General features: G+C 31.1%; 1 protein-coding gene across 2 annotated transcripts in view; it reads left to right on the top strand.

Moving 5' to 3' along the window:
• eIF2Balpha (eukaryotic translation initiation factor 2B subunit alpha) overlaps positions 1 to 12,260 on the top strand; it is a 47,786-nt gene extending 35,526 nt beyond the window's left edge. Inside the window, exons 7-11 of one of the 2 annotated variants that reach the window (XR_015041098.1) lie at positions 927 to 995; positions 3,843 to 3,918; positions 5,511 to 5,636; positions 11,026 to 11,123; positions 12,086 to 12,260. Coding sequence is in view for 1 of the 2 variants with exons in the window: in XM_085816529.1 (XP_085672655.1) it covers positions 927 to 995; positions 3,843 to 3,918; positions 5,511 to 5,636; positions 12,086 to 12,226 (412 nt within the window). In the remaining variant the exon portion in view is untranslated. The remainder of the gene's footprint in view (positions 1 to 926; positions 996 to 3,842; positions 3,919 to 5,510; positions 5,637 to 11,025; positions 11,124 to 12,085) is intronic. The other variant, XM_085816529.1, reaches the window with a different exon arrangement.
• The last annotated feature ends 5,058 nt before the right edge of the window (positions 12,261 to 17,318 follow it).

The following is a 17,318-nucleotide window of genomic DNA, read 5'->3' as shown; positions in this document are numbered from 1 at the left end:
CAGTAAGCTGGCTGATTTCTTTAGAGTGGCATGAAAAACCTATTAAGCATATGAAGAATATTATTGATTCAGATGGGGAATATATATTTGATTAAATTAACATTTTTCCTAGATTTTTTATTTCTTAAAAACCTACTTGATAAACAACATTACTTATAGGATGGTCTGAAAACATGAGTGATAATTATCCCATTTAATCATTTGCCAAAGGAAGTAAATGTTAATAAAATGGCAGCCAGATAACTCAGCTAGGACATCTGTCCAGTAGCATATGATACTGTGCACTGATTTTTATTTCCTCAAACAGTCTACTAAGAATATTAAAACTATTAATATTTGTCCAAAGTGTCAATCTAACAAATACAGAAAATCTCTTTCTTTGCGAAGGATGTAAGAAAAGTATGTGTGTAACATTTGAGATCCATGTGCATATGGTGATCAAAATAAGCATAAAATACTATAAATTATCTATTCAAATTATCTAAAATGCATAAATTTGCATTTTTAAATTTTAATTAGCAGAGAAATTAATGCATTTAAAGGCATTCAATACTCAATAAATTTTGAGTGTCAAATACCCACTGCATATTCTTTGATGTACCATTTGAGTGTATCTTCTCATTGGTTAATGATTTTTATTTAGACCTCTAAAAAAATCATAGAACTTTGTTTTTTCTTTTCTTATTGATTCTGAGTGAAATTGTGAGTTGATTTAATATTTAAATAGTATTATGTTTGAAGTATATATTTAAGTATTATGATGAATAGAAATTCACATCAGATTATTTCTTACGATAGAGACTTTTTACTTGAAATTATTACCAAGCTGAAGTAGAATTTTGCCTAATATTTCATATTTAAATGAAAGTGGCATAATAGTCAAGTTTTCTGCAAAATTTTAATAATTATCTTCTTGTTTTCCTCAGGAGGCTTATGCATCAGAAATTAGAAAAAGCTGGTATATCTTGTACTCTTATTTTAGATGCTGCTGTTGGGTAAGAAATACTCTTTGTCTTATTAGAATATTTTAATTATACTATACATATATTTGTTTATTGGTGCATTTGGACTTTGAGGCAACCAATTTGCCAAAATCTTACAAAAAGAATATCAACCTAAGCATACAAAACTTTTGGTAGCTAGAATTTAAGAAATGCTGCAAGAATAGTTGCAAAATAATTTTCATATTCCTTATACTTCCACTACATAAATTAAATGAGATAGGATATTCAAAATGACATATTTTGCAAGTATGTTTTATCTTCTCTGTTAGGAACTTGACCCACAAAGCACTTTTTTTGTTTTGTGGCATATGCATTTGCATATCCACTGTTAAGGTGTAAAATCATACTGGCATTATTTTTCATGAACACAAAAAGACCAATGTTTCGACAATTTTATGGGGCTCCTATTTTTTTTTTATTTTTTTTATATAAAACTTCCATTATAAAGTTATTCCAATGAATGGCTATGTTATTACAAATATTTCATTGTTTCTCTCGTCACCTGAATGATGTCCTTTCTTCTGACCTAACAGCAAAAAGCATATAATGACCAGAAAACAAATTTTTGATTCATAAAATGAGTTTCCATCTTGAGTGTTCTTCCTTTCTGGACACTGTTAATGAGTTTATGGATGGAATGTCATTATAATGAAGAATTGAACACCAGAATGGGTGCCCTAAATATCTACGAATACCTTTTATCTTATTTATACATTGTAAACTTTCACATATATAATGCTTTGGATTGCATTAATACCACGCTGTTATTCTGTAAAAATGCACTGTAGATAAAATAAGTTTTTAATGGGATAAAGTATTTGGTTTGTTGATTATGCAACATGTGTTCAAATGTGCCAGTTACATATCATTACTAAGTTCATGCAGAAATAATTTACACTTTCGTTTTTAATTCTGGTATGGTTTGCAGTGTATCAACGTACAACTTGCTGTTCAAAAATCTTCCCCCCCCCCCAAAAAAAAAAAGTTGCATGTGAACAAATCTGGTGATCTTTCAGACCATGAGATGTCGCCATGTTTGGATATGAGTCTGTCTGGGAAGAGTTCTCTTAATGCAGCCATAGGCACAGAAGCAGTATGACTTACGAACCCATCCTGCTGGAAAAAATTAATTTCTGGACACCTAGGGAGCTGTTGCATCAAAAATGGTGATCTTCTGGCCATTATATGTATCAGTCTGCATGTATATTTATGATGTTTCCTTTGTCATCTTTAAAAAAAATGTGGCCTAGTAATGCCAAATAATGAACATAAGCAACAATATGTAACTTTCAGGTTTTGTAATGGCTTTTCATGCAAATCACCTGGGTTTTCATCATTCTAATATTGACTAAAGTCGCACAGACACCATTCTTATAAAACGATTTTACACAGAAATCGCACTCGTTTAACAAATGGTGTTAAATGTCAGACAATAATACAAAACTTCCAGCACATTCAGAAAATGAACTATTGAACTTTCTTGCTTCATTTGTGGACCATGTATATATATATATATATATGTTGTATAGGTATACATATTTTTATGCTGTATAGATATTTTTTTATATTGTATTTTGTGCATGAATATGTGGATGTACACATATGCACTTACGCTGTACAAAGATTGTGTACCTTTGTTAATGTTTGATATATGTGTTGATCCATTAAAAATAGAAACAGCAGTCTTAGATATGGAAAAAATAATTTTTTGTATCATACATCATTTAAGCATTCAGTCCAAGCAGAAAGCTGAAACAAATTTTTGTTGGTATGCTAATGCATCTTATGAACTTTTAAGACAGATTCACCTTTCAAATGTAATTGCTTCATATATTTCTGCTATAAAGAACTGTAGTGACATCAATTTCATTGGCTTTACAGAATTTTTTACATAAATATTTTATGCCTTTTATTGGTACATCTGTACCGTGATGTCTCCGAAAACTAAACTGATAATTGGAAAAAGACTGAAATACTGAAGAAATATATTACAGTTAGAAAAGTTAAGACTTTTATTCAGTTTTGTTTAACTTTCATATAAATTTAAAAATCATAAAAAATTGGCACTCTATTTGAACTTAGCAGAAATGATAAAAATGATGTGTTACATACGTGTAATCATTTTCCTTTTACTTGTATTATGAGAAGGGACTACAATAAAAATTCAACACCATGGATTATGTTAAGTATATTAATAATAATATGAATCAAAGAAGCAACACTTATGATCATGACTAATGTTATTTCTCTATAGTATTTTGAAAGTGTAATCATATATTTTAAATATGTACTCTAAAATGTTTTTAAATATACGATGTATCAATGAAACTCCTTACATGGCCTTATTTTTGTAACCATTGGCTGTAGACATGTACTTCCAATTAAAAAAATGTTTTAAATGATTTATGAGGTTGGAAATCATATTTAGGGTCATACACCATAGAAGAGTGAAAATTTATTTTTGCAAATAACTAATACATTAGTTATTTGCAAAATGGATATTGGAAGTTCAACTTGAATTTAATACCAGCCAAACTAGTTGGCTGCATGGTTGGTTTTCTTGGTCTTCCCGGTGTGCAACAGGTCAGTTTTCCTAAGAAAGTCCTTCACAAAGGTATCCCTCATGGATAACCCTCATGTGCTTTGCCACATTCCTATAACTTAACCTAACTGAAAAGAGAAGATAGTAGTTTCACTGTATTCATATTAGACTGTGTGTGCATACACATGCGTAAATATTTTTTATATAAGTATCATGATTTTTACAGTAAAGTATATATACACATATATATTTTATTTTTCATTAATTAAAATAAGGTATGTATTTATATATTGCAGATATGTGTTAGAAAAAATAGATATAGTGTTTCTTGGAGCAGAAGGTGTTGTGGAAAGTGGAGGGATCATCAATAAAGTAAGTTACATTAATTAAATATTAAGCATCACAGTAATTAAGAGACATTTCTAGAACTATCAATAAATCCTGCTATTTTAAAAGTACATTTAAGATTTTGTACATGATATTAAAAATTAAAAAAATTTTATGAACATATTTTGTGAATAATTGAAGCATTTGTTGGCACCTTGATTTTAGTCAAATCAATAAAATTAAATTTTACCAAGGCATTTATGTTAAATTTAAACTATATACACAGTTCAGTCACATTAATGTGACCACCTACCAAAAGCCCGAATAACTACCTTTTGCAGAGTGGACCACTGCAAGACAGGCAGGAAGAGTGTCAGTTAGGTTCTTGGTGTTCACTGGGATGTTGAGCCATACCGACTCCAGTGTAGGAGCCAGCTGTGCTAGGCTACACGGTTGAGAATCCATGCAGCGAACAACCCGATCAAGGAGGTCCCACAGATTCTCGATTGGGCTTAATTCCTGGCATTTTGCTGACCAGGGGAGTACAATAAACTCATCCCGATGCTCTTTGAACCACGAATGTACAATGCAAGCTATATGACACTTCACATTTTCCTGCTGATAGATGCCATCATTCTGAGGGAAAATAATTCACATCTAGGGGTGAACATGGTCCACAAGGACAGGTGTATATTTCTGTTGATCCATCATGCCTTCCACAATGATGAGTGCTCCCAGAGAATGGCACGAAAAATTCCCCAGACCATAATGCTACCTCCTCTAGCTTGGACATTTCTGACTGTTATTACGGGGTGTTTGCTTTCCGACGTTTCACACCGTGTATTCCACTTCCGTCTGTCCAATGGAACATAAAACATGATTCATAAAAAAAAGCCACCTATTGCCACTCAGTGGACGTCCAGTTGCAGTAATGGCATGCAAATTCCAGCCTTTGTCACTGATGAACTACAGTCAGCATAGGTACTTTAACTAGGCGTCTGCTGTGGAGGCCCATATGCAGCAATGTTTGCTGAACCATCATTGAGGAGACGCTGTTGGTTACCCATTGGTTCATCTGAGGAGTCAGTTGCTCAACGTTTGCATGTCTATTTGCCTAAATGCATCTCCGCATCCATCCTTCACCTCCGTCATCTATGGTTTATGGTGCATCAGATTTGCCACATCGCTGATTTTGGATAGTGCCGTTTTGCCTCACATGGTATACTTTTACTACAGCTGCACGTGAACAGTTTACAAAATTAGCCGTTTCGTAAATTCTTCCACCTTTGGCCCAAAAGCCAATGATGTTGGCCTTTTTGGATACTAGATAAATCGTGCCATTTCTACACTATGCCAATGATTGCAATGTTTTTTTTATTCTCTCGGCACCCTTTATATACGCTCCACTGCAATGTGCTGCCACCTTCTTTCTGTGATTGGTTATTTCACATTGGCGTCAAAAGGAGTTGGTGGTCACATTAATGTGACTGGACTGTGTATATTCCCTTTGCATTCTCCTAGAATTTTGTTCATAATAATGTAAATATAAATTATATTAATTTTGTTCATAATAATGTAAATATAAATTATATTTTCTTACCTTCATATTGTTTTTTAATGTGATGCTATATTTTCAGATTGGAACATATGGTATCGCTATTTGTGCCAAAGAAATGAATAAACCTGTGTACGTTCTTGCTGAAAGTTTCAAATTTCTTCGCCTTTACCCTTTGAATCAGAGAGATTTGCCAAATGAATTAAAGGTTAGTAAAAAATTAATTGCTACAATATATATATATATTTTTTCCCCAAGTTCATCAGGGTGTAAGCCAAACTTAATTGCTCTTAAAACTATGGCTGGTTTAACCTTCCTTTGCTACAAATGATAGTCATTCTGAAATTTAAATAACATGCAACTGGCACTTAACTAATGCATATCCTTACATTTTAAAATGTTTTTAAACTGTAAAAATGCAAATAAGAGGTAAGACAAAGTTTTTTTGTAGCACAATGGCTTGTTCATATGACTAAAATTTAATAAAACTTATCCATTGCCTCTTCTGCAGTCTAAGGAATAGAAGTGCCAAATATCTGCAACACACAAATAGATTTTAATATTTACACAATGTGGCTGGAACTACTCACCACCACTAGGCAGTAGTTATTAGCAAGTACCAGAAAACACTCACGGAAATGAGTTCAGTTAACAAGTGGGCAGCTCACGAAACAAAAAATTGATGCATTGTCAAAAATATACATTCATTCACTCTTTAAATTCCATATAATTTACATTCTGATGAAATTAATGAAAGAAACAGAGACAACATGAAAGAATTAATTTAAAAATGTCATGTTATTTAAGTAAATTTTACATGGCTGTTAAATTTTACATATTGAAAGTGATTTTAGAAATCAGACAGATGTTTAAGTATGAAAATACAATAAAAATGTTTAAAACATTTTCCTTCAGTGTTCTTTTAAGGCATCATATATAACAGTTATGGTTTTAGAATTGATAACTAGTATAAATTTTTTTGTAATTTTATTGATAACATTGTAATATTTGTAATTATAGCAGTTTAGATATCATCATTAAAATTATTTAGAATTCAAAACAGGTTTCACATTGGTTTGTTTTACTTTGCTAAATCATTCTAGAAGCTTGAAGGAAACCTCATCTTATGATTTAAAATATTTTCCTATTAAATTCTTGAAACAGTCACAAGGAGGCTGAAGTTTTGATTTGCTTATAAGTGCATGATGAATTATCTATTTCATTTTTTAATTTTAAGTTATAGTTAGATTTTCTCTTGAGAAGCAAAAATGAATATTGAAGATATGTTTGTATGAGAGTACTCAATTCTTTCACAGCTTGAGCACAATGATATACACTTAAATATTATATAAAACTACAAGCTTTTAAATTCTAGTTACAAACAAATGATAACAAATGATTTGTGAAAGCTGCAGTATAACTAAGTTTAGAATGCCATATTAAGGTTAATTTTTAGAATGTAGAGTGGAGTATCACATAGCATTCATGTTTAATACTTAGTTTATACATATGCTGTCCCATATAATTCCATTTTATTCTATAATGGTGCACATAATGAAATGTTAGTAATCATATCTAGCATTACCCAGCATCTTTATAACTTTTATATGAGGTATGTTTTTAAAGCAAGCACTATTTGAAATTTTAAAAAAAAAAGTAGAACTTTCTTACTAATTTTGTTTTTATACAAAAGCCTGCACCTCAATTTATTTTTCTACATAATGTGTACCCCTTGTCATAACATATAGCCAGGTTTTGAATCCCCTCTTCCTAGAAGTTGATTTGACACATATTGCAACACAGTCGTTTTGATCTTGTAGTCGTCATTGTGGCAAAGACCACTCAGATGCTTCTTCAAATGCGGGAATAGGTGATAGTCGCTGGATGCTAGATTGGAACTGTACGGGGGGTAATCAAGTTGTTCCCAGCGAAATGATGCAATGAGATTTTGAGTTCATTTAGCTACATGTGGATGGGCATTGTCATGAAGCAAAGCAATCACCCTACTCAGTACGCCACACCTTTTGTTTTGGATTGCCCAGAACAGTTTGTTTAATGTCTCACAAAACGTTGCATTTATTGTGTCACCATGAGGCAAAAAATTCACTAACAACACCCCCTTCCTCTTCCAAAACACAATACACACTGGACTGAAGCTGTTTGCTTGAAATTCACTGTCTTGGATAATGATGAATGCTGCCATTCCTTGGATTGCTGCTTCGATTCTGGTATAGTGTAAGCCACCGAGGTTTCATCAGCTGTGACAATTTGGCTTAAAAATTCATCACCTTCCTCTCTGTATCACTGAAAGAAAGTTAAAGCACTATCTAAACGTGGGCTTTTGTGCACCTCTGTCAACATTTTTCAGTACCCAGCATGCATACAATTTTCAATAATTTAGATAAAAAAGAAGAAAGTCATTAAATAATGACAAAATCATAAAGCATGTGTTCTGTTTCTCTCGTTCCTCAACTTTCTTCACTAAATCTTCAGTAATGACAGAAGGTCAGTCACTTCGTTCATCATCATGAACATTCATGCAACCATCTTTAAAGCTGTAACCCATTTCCATACCATTACGCCATTCATAATGTTTTCTCCATACACTTCACTAATTTGGTGATGAATTTCAGCCATTTTCACATCTTTAGCACTAAGAAAAACAAATCGCCAATCACATTTCACAGTCAGTGGGATTAATCAGTGGAGCTATTTTAAATGCTTAAAAACAAATGTTAACACGGTCAAAAGTTTTTGTAATGGCACCTGTGGCTTGCCAGCAGATGTAGGAAAACAACATGCATGCATGGAATGTTGACTGCAGTGCTGCCATGCTGAAATTTCAAAACGGTACTTACTTTAAAAACATGCCTTGTTTAACATGTGTAGAGCATTATACTCAGTGTTCATGTTTAAACTGTAGAGCAATCTGTTATGTTTAGCATCTTAGTTTAATTTTGTAGTGACATATTATTTACATGCTAATGTGTAGAGTATAGAATATTGCATCATTATTGTCTAGAGCGAGTTTTCTAAATTATGATATATATACCACTATGGTACATTATACAGTGTGTCACTAAAAAATATATGCACCCAGAAGGAAACAAACTACCATCACGAAACTTAACATGTATGTAGTGTATGAGGAAACAAACAAATGATTACACATTCAGAACAAAATATCATTATATTAAGAAGTTATGGCATTGAAAAGGTTACAAATCAGTAAGTAGTATAGCCACCTCTGGCAGCTATACAAGCTGAAACATAGCATGTCATCGGATGAAGTAGGTCACCTATCATCCATGCGGAAGCTCGTGCCATAATCTTTGCAAGTGGACAGTTAATTCACGTATATTCTGGGACGGCTGCAGTTGCCTTCAAAGCATGTCCCAAATGTGCTCGATTGGCAAGAGGTCTGGTGACCTGGCAGGCCACGAGAGTAGAACCTCAAAGGTTAGTATGATACTGAGAGGGCTCAAATGGAAGAAGTAAATCTAAAATCAGTAATATAATAAATAACTAAACTGTAATGATTATTAATTAAAAAATTAATTTGATGTTATTGTATCTAATTATGCATATAAAAAGGAGAAAAAGGCTCATTAATTGTACTTCATTGTAAAAATGTAAAAAAGCGCATGAGGGCTGCCTCTGTGGACTATTTTTGTGAGAAATTGACTCATATTCCTGTTTTACATGGGCAAAACCAGTATTCAGACTCATTATGCACTTTTATTTGTGTATATTACAGCATCCTGAAGGGTCAGACATTTTCCTGCCAATGCAAAGGTCACTGAAGTAGTCCTGTTTTTTAAAGGGCAGAAGGACCCTAACATAGCATCATCATGCAGGTCAATCTGCTTATTGCTCACACTTGGTAAACTGAATAATTGCATACAGTGATAATGCCAGTACATTCTTACAGTAATAATGCCAGTACATAAACAGCACATTCTTCCTATTTCCCCTCAAAAATGTTATTCTCCTTTATAGTTCACTTTCCTTTTTTTAAAAAAAAAAATTCCATCACTTGCTTTCCCTTGCAAAGACAGATTTTGGGGAGCTTGATATAAGGCTCTAAGAAATAATTATAGTTGCTGATGGGACTTAAACAGGCTGACAAGCAACCTTTCCAAAGCAGTCCAGCTGTAAGAAAGAAAGCAGTCCTTAACTACCGAATCAAATTTAAAAAAAATCAGCGCTGGGGTATTATCAAATTGAAATCTCCTACATTGAAGTTGTTTACTTAAGGTTATTATTTATAATAAGATTTTCATTTTTAGTGGTGCTTTAGATGTCAGTAAGATAAAAATTTTGTATCAGAATTGTAGATTTGTCTTTGAAACAAGTTTTTATTCCTTTATAAATTTTGAGATCTATACTTAATTATTAAAATTAATTAATTCATTGCTTTGAAGTAACAAAACTGTGGGCAAATTTATGCTAGTGTCAAAATGTTTGTATTAGATAAAATGTATAGCTTTAAAAACATAAACTGTGTCCACATGTGGAAATTGGTAAATGACTGTTCCTTTGCAAGGCTGAAATGCATGAATAGTTTCTTTCCATAGTTTCCGTAATTTCTTTCTTTACATTCATTTCTAAACTCATTTCAGGCAGCTGATCCTATGATCTTCTTTCAGTATACAACTTTCCATAGTATGCTAAATCATATTATCTCCAAATTTGTCGAAAGAGATTTATTGCAAGAGGCAAAAAATTGTGAAAAATTGATAAAAGTATATATTCTGGATCAAACCATTTATTATAATATTGCAGATATAGATGTGGATATTGCTGCTGGTGCAAGTTTATCTAAAAGTAGAATGTCTCATCTTAAAAAAAGAGAATTTAGAACTCAGTGCAAAAATCTTTTTAGTTAAGCTTGCATCAAAAATAATTGAAAGAAGTCCATTTAAATATAGCTTGATCAAATACATTTCTTCATTAGATCCTAAGCTAATTATGTCTAATGAAATTTTACGTGAGAAAAGGATGGGAATTGCATATACAGTAAGAAAATGAATGTGTAAATTCCGCAGCTGCAGATAAATCAAAAGTGCAGTTTAAAGAATTGTTATTCATTCATATTCACCTGTTTATGATGTCAAAAAAGTAAATGGAGGTGAGATGAATATTAAAATAACTCCTGATATGTTACAATATGCCAGATCTGCTCATCATAAAATCAAATACTCAAAGACAAAAAGCTGTGTGATAGTAAACATAAAAAAATATTATATGGACAAAAAGAAAGATTAAAATTTTGAAGTAAAAAAAAAAAAAAAAAAAAAAATTGAGCAGACATGTTTCAGATGCACTAAAAATCATTTCTGGTATTATATACTCTTTTCATGTAATTAAAAAGGGTATTTATTTGGGCTTAGCTAATTTTGAGATATAGTTGATGATTGTTGAAGAAAATGGCGGTTTAATACGCAAATATTATATAGCAAGTTTTTTTAGTTTGGCAAAAACGTAATTTGAAAATTATTGAGGAAAACAACTTCTGTTTTAGTTATAATAGTAATTAATGCTTTGGGGATTATATATGTGTTATATGTAATTGGCAAATTTTTATGTTTTCAAAGTGGTACCATGATTAGTTTACTCTCAGCACAGCCAACATGCATTACGCAGACAGACTGAAATTTTCTTAAAATGTGCCTGGAAAACTTTGAAAAGTCAGGTAATTTCATTCTTCTATTTAAGTGACAGCCCTGATAAAAGTTGACAAATTTTGTGTTATCTATGATGCAGGAAAGTAATAAAGTAATTCATTTTCTGCATTAAATTGTTTTGTCAAATGTGTTGTTCATTCATTCAAAAGAAAATATCAAAATCAGTTGCAGGTTTATGAAATTAGGGGCTATTACACTTGAACTTTTGGATGCTGTTCACCTTAAGGCATGTGGTATGTTTCTCTTTTTTGGGGGGGAGGGGGAGGAAATTAACAATTTATGGGCTTTTTTTAGATTTTGATTTGCATGCCACAGTAAATCTCCCTTTGGTCAAGTTTGATTACTTTAAATAACTGCTTCTTTTAGAAATCACAAAAAATTTGTCTCCTGTGTAGTTATTTTTTAACTTTAGGTATGTTAACTTCATAGCTTTCTTAGTTCTATAATTCTTGCAGCTGTTTTTTATTGTATTCAGTGCTTTAATTCAGAATTTTATTACTAAAACTATAATTTTAGCTGGAGCTTGAAATAAGATAAGCTCCAGTATTTTAATTTATTATTCAACTCTTTATCATTAGTTTAACTAATATTTTATATATATCTTTGCATTTAATGTAATTTTGTCTGTTATATTAGCTTCTTTTCTCTCTTTCTTGACAGTAATATATGAAGCCTTACCACTGATTTGGTAAGGCTTCAACGCTACTGATTTTAAAAATTAGCAATCCGTATGGAAGTAATAATATTAGATTCTGGCAAGGAATAAATTGAAAATAAAGAATGTTTCAACATAAATTATTTTTGTATAATTTTATAAAATAGTTGTCAACAATGTTGATTAATTTAAATCCACAGTTTGCTATTAAATGGAATGTGGATTTGCTATTTTGTGTGTGTTATATCTTTGTATATTTATGTGTGTTAAAAATGTTACTTTAAAAAGGACTAATGATAATGTATCTCATTGCAGCATCTATCATCCAGAGTAAATTCTAAGGAACATCCATTAATAGATTACACACCTCCATCATATATTACTCTACTATTTTCTGATCTTGGGATTTTGACACCTTCTGCTGTGAGTGATGAACTTATAAAGTTGTACATGTGACTGTGCAAATAGAAATAAATATTTATTTTCTTGACTTAATCTCTCATTTTATTTAAGCAAATTAAAATAATAGAATGCTGGTATTTTAAAACTGTATATTTTATAAAGTTCTAAAAATTGTTAATTTTGGGGTATCATCATCATTGTAGGAAAAAAAATCATTTTGCATCATAAAGTATTTAAAAAAGAATTCAGTAATATGATCACTAGAAAAACCCTACTGAAATTTTTTATTTACCATTTAAATGGGAGGAAATATTAATTTTTAATTAAATCGTACTTTTACAATTTCTTTTTAAATTATTTATCATATGAAAATTATTTTAAATTTAGTCTCATAAGATATTTTTTAAAACATTAAAGAAAAAGTTATGTTTTTATGTACCATATGTTGAAAATGGTACTTAAAAAAAAGTATTTACATATAACTGCATTTTCAGTGTAGTTTTGTTAATTTATTTCTTTTCTTCCATTCATTTAAGTTTATAATTTTTAAACATCTGTACAGTGTAATCCGTTTCTTATGCTTCCATATTTTGCATTAATTCCGCATTTGCTTATTAAATTATAATACAAAATTTTTCTGTTGCATCTCTAACTAATAAAATTTCCCAATACAAAGACGTTTTTTAACCATTCCTCTTTGTATGATTTCTCACTAAAATCCCTTATTTAATTTTGTCAAAAAGGCACGTTTTATGTTTTGGTTTGCTGAATAAATACATTTTTTAAAACTGCAAAATAATTGTTCTAAAATGAAAAGAATAGAAAAATTACTATTCGTTGCACGTGTGATTCAGTGTGATTTTAAAAGCTATCAAAATATGAAAGCTTTGTATCCAGGACTTAGGCTTTGAAAATTCATTAGAGCCCATTATTTTCAAGTCTCTTGTATACTAATAAGAAATAAAATTATGATATATTGGAAGTGATACTAAAAATATTGTACAATATATAAATAAAATGATGCTTTGATGAATATAAATTTAGAGTTCCAACCTAAATTAAAAGAAAAGAAAAATTCTTGAAGTATTATAAAAATTCAAAGATCTTGAAATTCTTGATTTGATCAGGTAACTTCTTTTATAATCCTCCTTTTACAACCTTCCTGTATAAAATCTAAGATTTTTCTTTTACATATTCATCAAATATATTAAAATAACTATTTATGCATATATTAAAAAAATGATTTATACAGTACAAAGTCTTTAATCCGGACGTCTGTAATCCAGACCTCAAAGCTACAAACTTTCTGCACATACATAGCGTTTATGCATGCGCATAATACCTTTACACATGCTCGCTTAATGTATAACGGACGGTATAAGCTAGGCTAAAATTATCTAATTATCTATTTCAGTTAATGTTGCAGATTGCGTTGTTCCTTAATCTTCTAACTGGATCCGGCTTATTACTTTTTGCAGACTGTTAGAGCAATTTTATAAAAAGTAAGCGTGAACTTTTGATTATGTCAAAAAGAGTTTCCGATTCTGGAACTGCCAAAGGATCTATAAAGCGAAGCATGTTTCGATATCCATCAAACAAAAAGTGGAATTGCTGCAAAAAATGGATGAAGGCATGAAGAAAGTGACAGAGAGGTTAGTGAAAACGAAAAAATTTCGATTGACATGTTAGTCGGTATTCTCGGCAGAGTAATTACAGGACTTGAACAGCGGAACTTTATAACTGAACAAGAAATTATGTCTGTTTATAGAATTAAAGAGAAAGTATTAGCACATAAAACAAAGCAACTTAAACAACTTACATTGAAAGAAATGTTTAATAAAGTAAACAAATAAATATTAAGCCTTTTTTTTTTTTTTTTTTTTTTTTTGTAAATTTTGATACCCTTTAGATCATAATTGCTCTTTATTTCATAAATTACGGTTTTATATTTTTAATTTTGTAATTTCTGCATGCCATCTTACCAGGGGAAAAAGCCCTAATCTGGAAACGTCGAAGTCCCGACGAATCCGGATTAAAGACTTTGTTCTGTATTGTGTTGTAAAGCAATGAAAAAGTTTCTTAAAGTAGGTAAATTTAATTAGGTTTCTATTAGGTTTAGACTACTTCTATTAGAATTCTATCTAATTAAATTAGGGTTCTATTAGGTTTAGACTACTTCTATTAGAATTCTATCTAATTAAATTAGGGTTCTATTAGGTTTAGACTTAGATAGGAAAATAATGCAATGTACAATAGAGTATGGTATTAAGATGGGCAGGTTCTGTACAGGCAAATTCGTGTAACTACTTGCTGATAACTGTAGAATGATTAAATATCAAAGCAAATATAAACATATTTTCCTTATAATAAGGTAACTAACATTTACTACTGTATAGTTAATAGCAAAATTTTTAAATATGACCATAATTCAAAATTCATTGTTGAATACATTAAAATATATTCACATAAATGCATGAAAAATTCAAATTTTCCATAAAATGAACACTGATAATCTGCATTTTCAAGTTAGCTGTACAAATTTAGTGAATAGAAATTTTACATTATCCTATAATAATACAATTTAAAAATTTTATGTGTACTTTGCATGTATATGTGTGTGTGATAACACAATATCTAAAACTATGCCCAGAACAATAAAGGCTTGTAAAATGAACTCAGTCAGTTTACTGGCATAGCTGAGTCTTTATATCTTAGGATTATACTTTAAGGGGATAAAGGGTGTGTGCTATCACTGCTTCTATCCTTCCGTAGAAGAGGATGCAAGAAGTGAGACACAGAGTGGAAATCATTAAAACAGAATGTAACCAAATCTGTAGTTGTTTAAATATCTGGTATTCTGGCCAGACTGTAAACATTGGTTTAAATTTTTTTCTTCTCCTCGCTTCCAGGCTTTAGAAAACATAACAATAAATTTGGAGTGGAAAAACTTTGAGGTGGGGGGAAGAAAAGAACTAAACTAGAAGAGAATCAAATTCAGGAATGATTTTTCACTATTAGGTTTAGAGTTAAGGTTCAAAATAAAATTGCATAAGTCGGCATTATGATTTTTATTGATATGCTGTTTATATTTATTAATTCAGTGAAGTAATTAAATGTTTCTGACATGCCTCTTTTAGTTAAAATCGTATATGTAGCTTGTATTGCTTTAAAAGCCCGAAAATTAGTATTAATTTGCTTTAAAAGCCTGAAATGAAATTTTTCTTTTCACTTTACATAGTTGTTATGTACTAACCCTTTTTCTTGTATGAGCAATATGTTTTCGTCCCATTTGACGATATCTTGTTCTTGGCGCATGTTGGCTATAATGCCACTCAAAAACTATGCACTTGTAGTTTTGTTTTCGCCTATTGCAGCACGCTACGTATTAAATCAGTTCAATAAATAGTTAAAGTTCATACATGTTTATGTTTAATTGTTCATCACAAAACAACACATCCGCATCCACAATGGTTATGAAGAATTTTTTTTGCGTTAGAAATGCCTTCAGAACAACTGTTTATGAAGTGATTCACCACAAAAATTTAGTTTGTGAAATAATTATGGGATTCTATTTCAAATACAGTCAAAAGTCGTTAATCCGGACTCGCCGGGACTTCGGCAATTCCAAATTATCGATTTTTCCGGATTATAGATCATCAGTTTAAATCTGTTAAGATGGCCTGCAGAAATTATAAAATTAAAAATATGAAACCGTAATTTACGAAATAAAGAACAATTATGATCTAAAGGGTATCAAAATTTACAAAAAAAAAAAAAAAAAAGAGCTTAATATTTATTTGTTTACTTTATTAAACATTTCTTTCAATGTTAAGTTGTTTAAGTTGCTTCGTTTTATGTAATAATGCTTTCTCTTTAATTCTATAAACAGACATAATTTCTTGTTCAGTTACAAAGTTCCGCAGTTCAAGTCCTAAAATTGCTGTGTCGAGAATACCGACTAATTTGTCAATGGAAATTTTTTCGTTTTCAATAACCTCTGTGTCACTTTCTTCACTATCGGAAGCGAATTATAATGACGAGGAATTTGATTTAAATCATATCAAAGACGGAGGACATCGAGATGAAATACTACCATTTAGTAAGGAATTATAAACCAAATAAAATAAAAACATCTGCCCTGAAGATAAGGATAGTGCTGACAGATCAACTTCCAGTTCATTGCACGCCGCGACGTCCCCCCACCCCGGCAGAGCAGCGTGAAATTGATAAACAGATTTCGGAATGGTTAGAGAAACAAAGGATATGCCTTTATCCATTTTTTGCAGTAATTCCACTTTTTGTTCGATGGACATCAAAACATGCTTTCGCTTTGTAGATCCTTTGGCAGCTCCAGAATCGGAAATTCTATTTGACATAATCGAAAGTTCAAGCTTACTTTTATAAAATTGCTCTAACAGTCTGCAAAAAATAATAAGCCGGATACAATTCGAAGATTAAGGAACAACGCAATCTGCAACATTAACTGAAATAGATAATTAGATAATTTTAGCTTATACCGTCCGTTATACATTAAACGCGCATGCGTAAACGTATTATGCGCATACGCACACGCATATCCTCAGACGTAAAGGTCTTACGCACATATGTAAACTCGACGCATGCGCAAAAAGTTTGTAGCTTTGAGGTCCGAATTATGGGTGTCCGAATTAACGACTTTTGACTGTACATTTCATAACTAAAAAATTAAATTATCTACTGAATTTTAAATACATCAATTTGAACAATATTGTAGAATGAGCTCAAAAACACACCCTGAGTTTTCATAAAGGAACCACATAATCTCTCGAGCGAGATTTTCCTATATGTACTAATAAAATATTTAAATTGCTAAATCCATCCATTAGTCTCTGATTTTTTTTTTTTTTTTTTTTTTTTTTTTTTTAATATCAAACAACTGACCAGCCAAAGGAAAACTCTTCTTTAATATTATAAACTATTAACTACCTTCACGTATTTGTTATGCTAGTGGCTTTACTAGGAGTGCCAACTAATATAACTTGAAGAATGAGCCGTATAAGCTTCGTTGTGATAACATTTGATTGGTGAACACCTATGAAAAGGAGGGAGGCTGGTAAAACAGGAACGAAAGGCAAAATGTCAGCTGGATTACCTAGGAATATACTGA

The sequence above is a fragment of the Stegodyphus dumicola genome, chromosome 5 (assembly GCF_044657685.1).
Source record: "Stegodyphus dumicola isolate Sdum_Otavi_A_Nest chromosome 5, ASM4465768v1".
Classification (NCBI taxonomy): domain Eukaryota; kingdom Metazoa; phylum Arthropoda; class Arachnida; order Araneae; family Eresidae; genus Stegodyphus; species Stegodyphus dumicola.
Note: the sequence above shows the minus strand (reverse complement) of the source record. Positions and strands in the feature narration are given on the sequence as shown.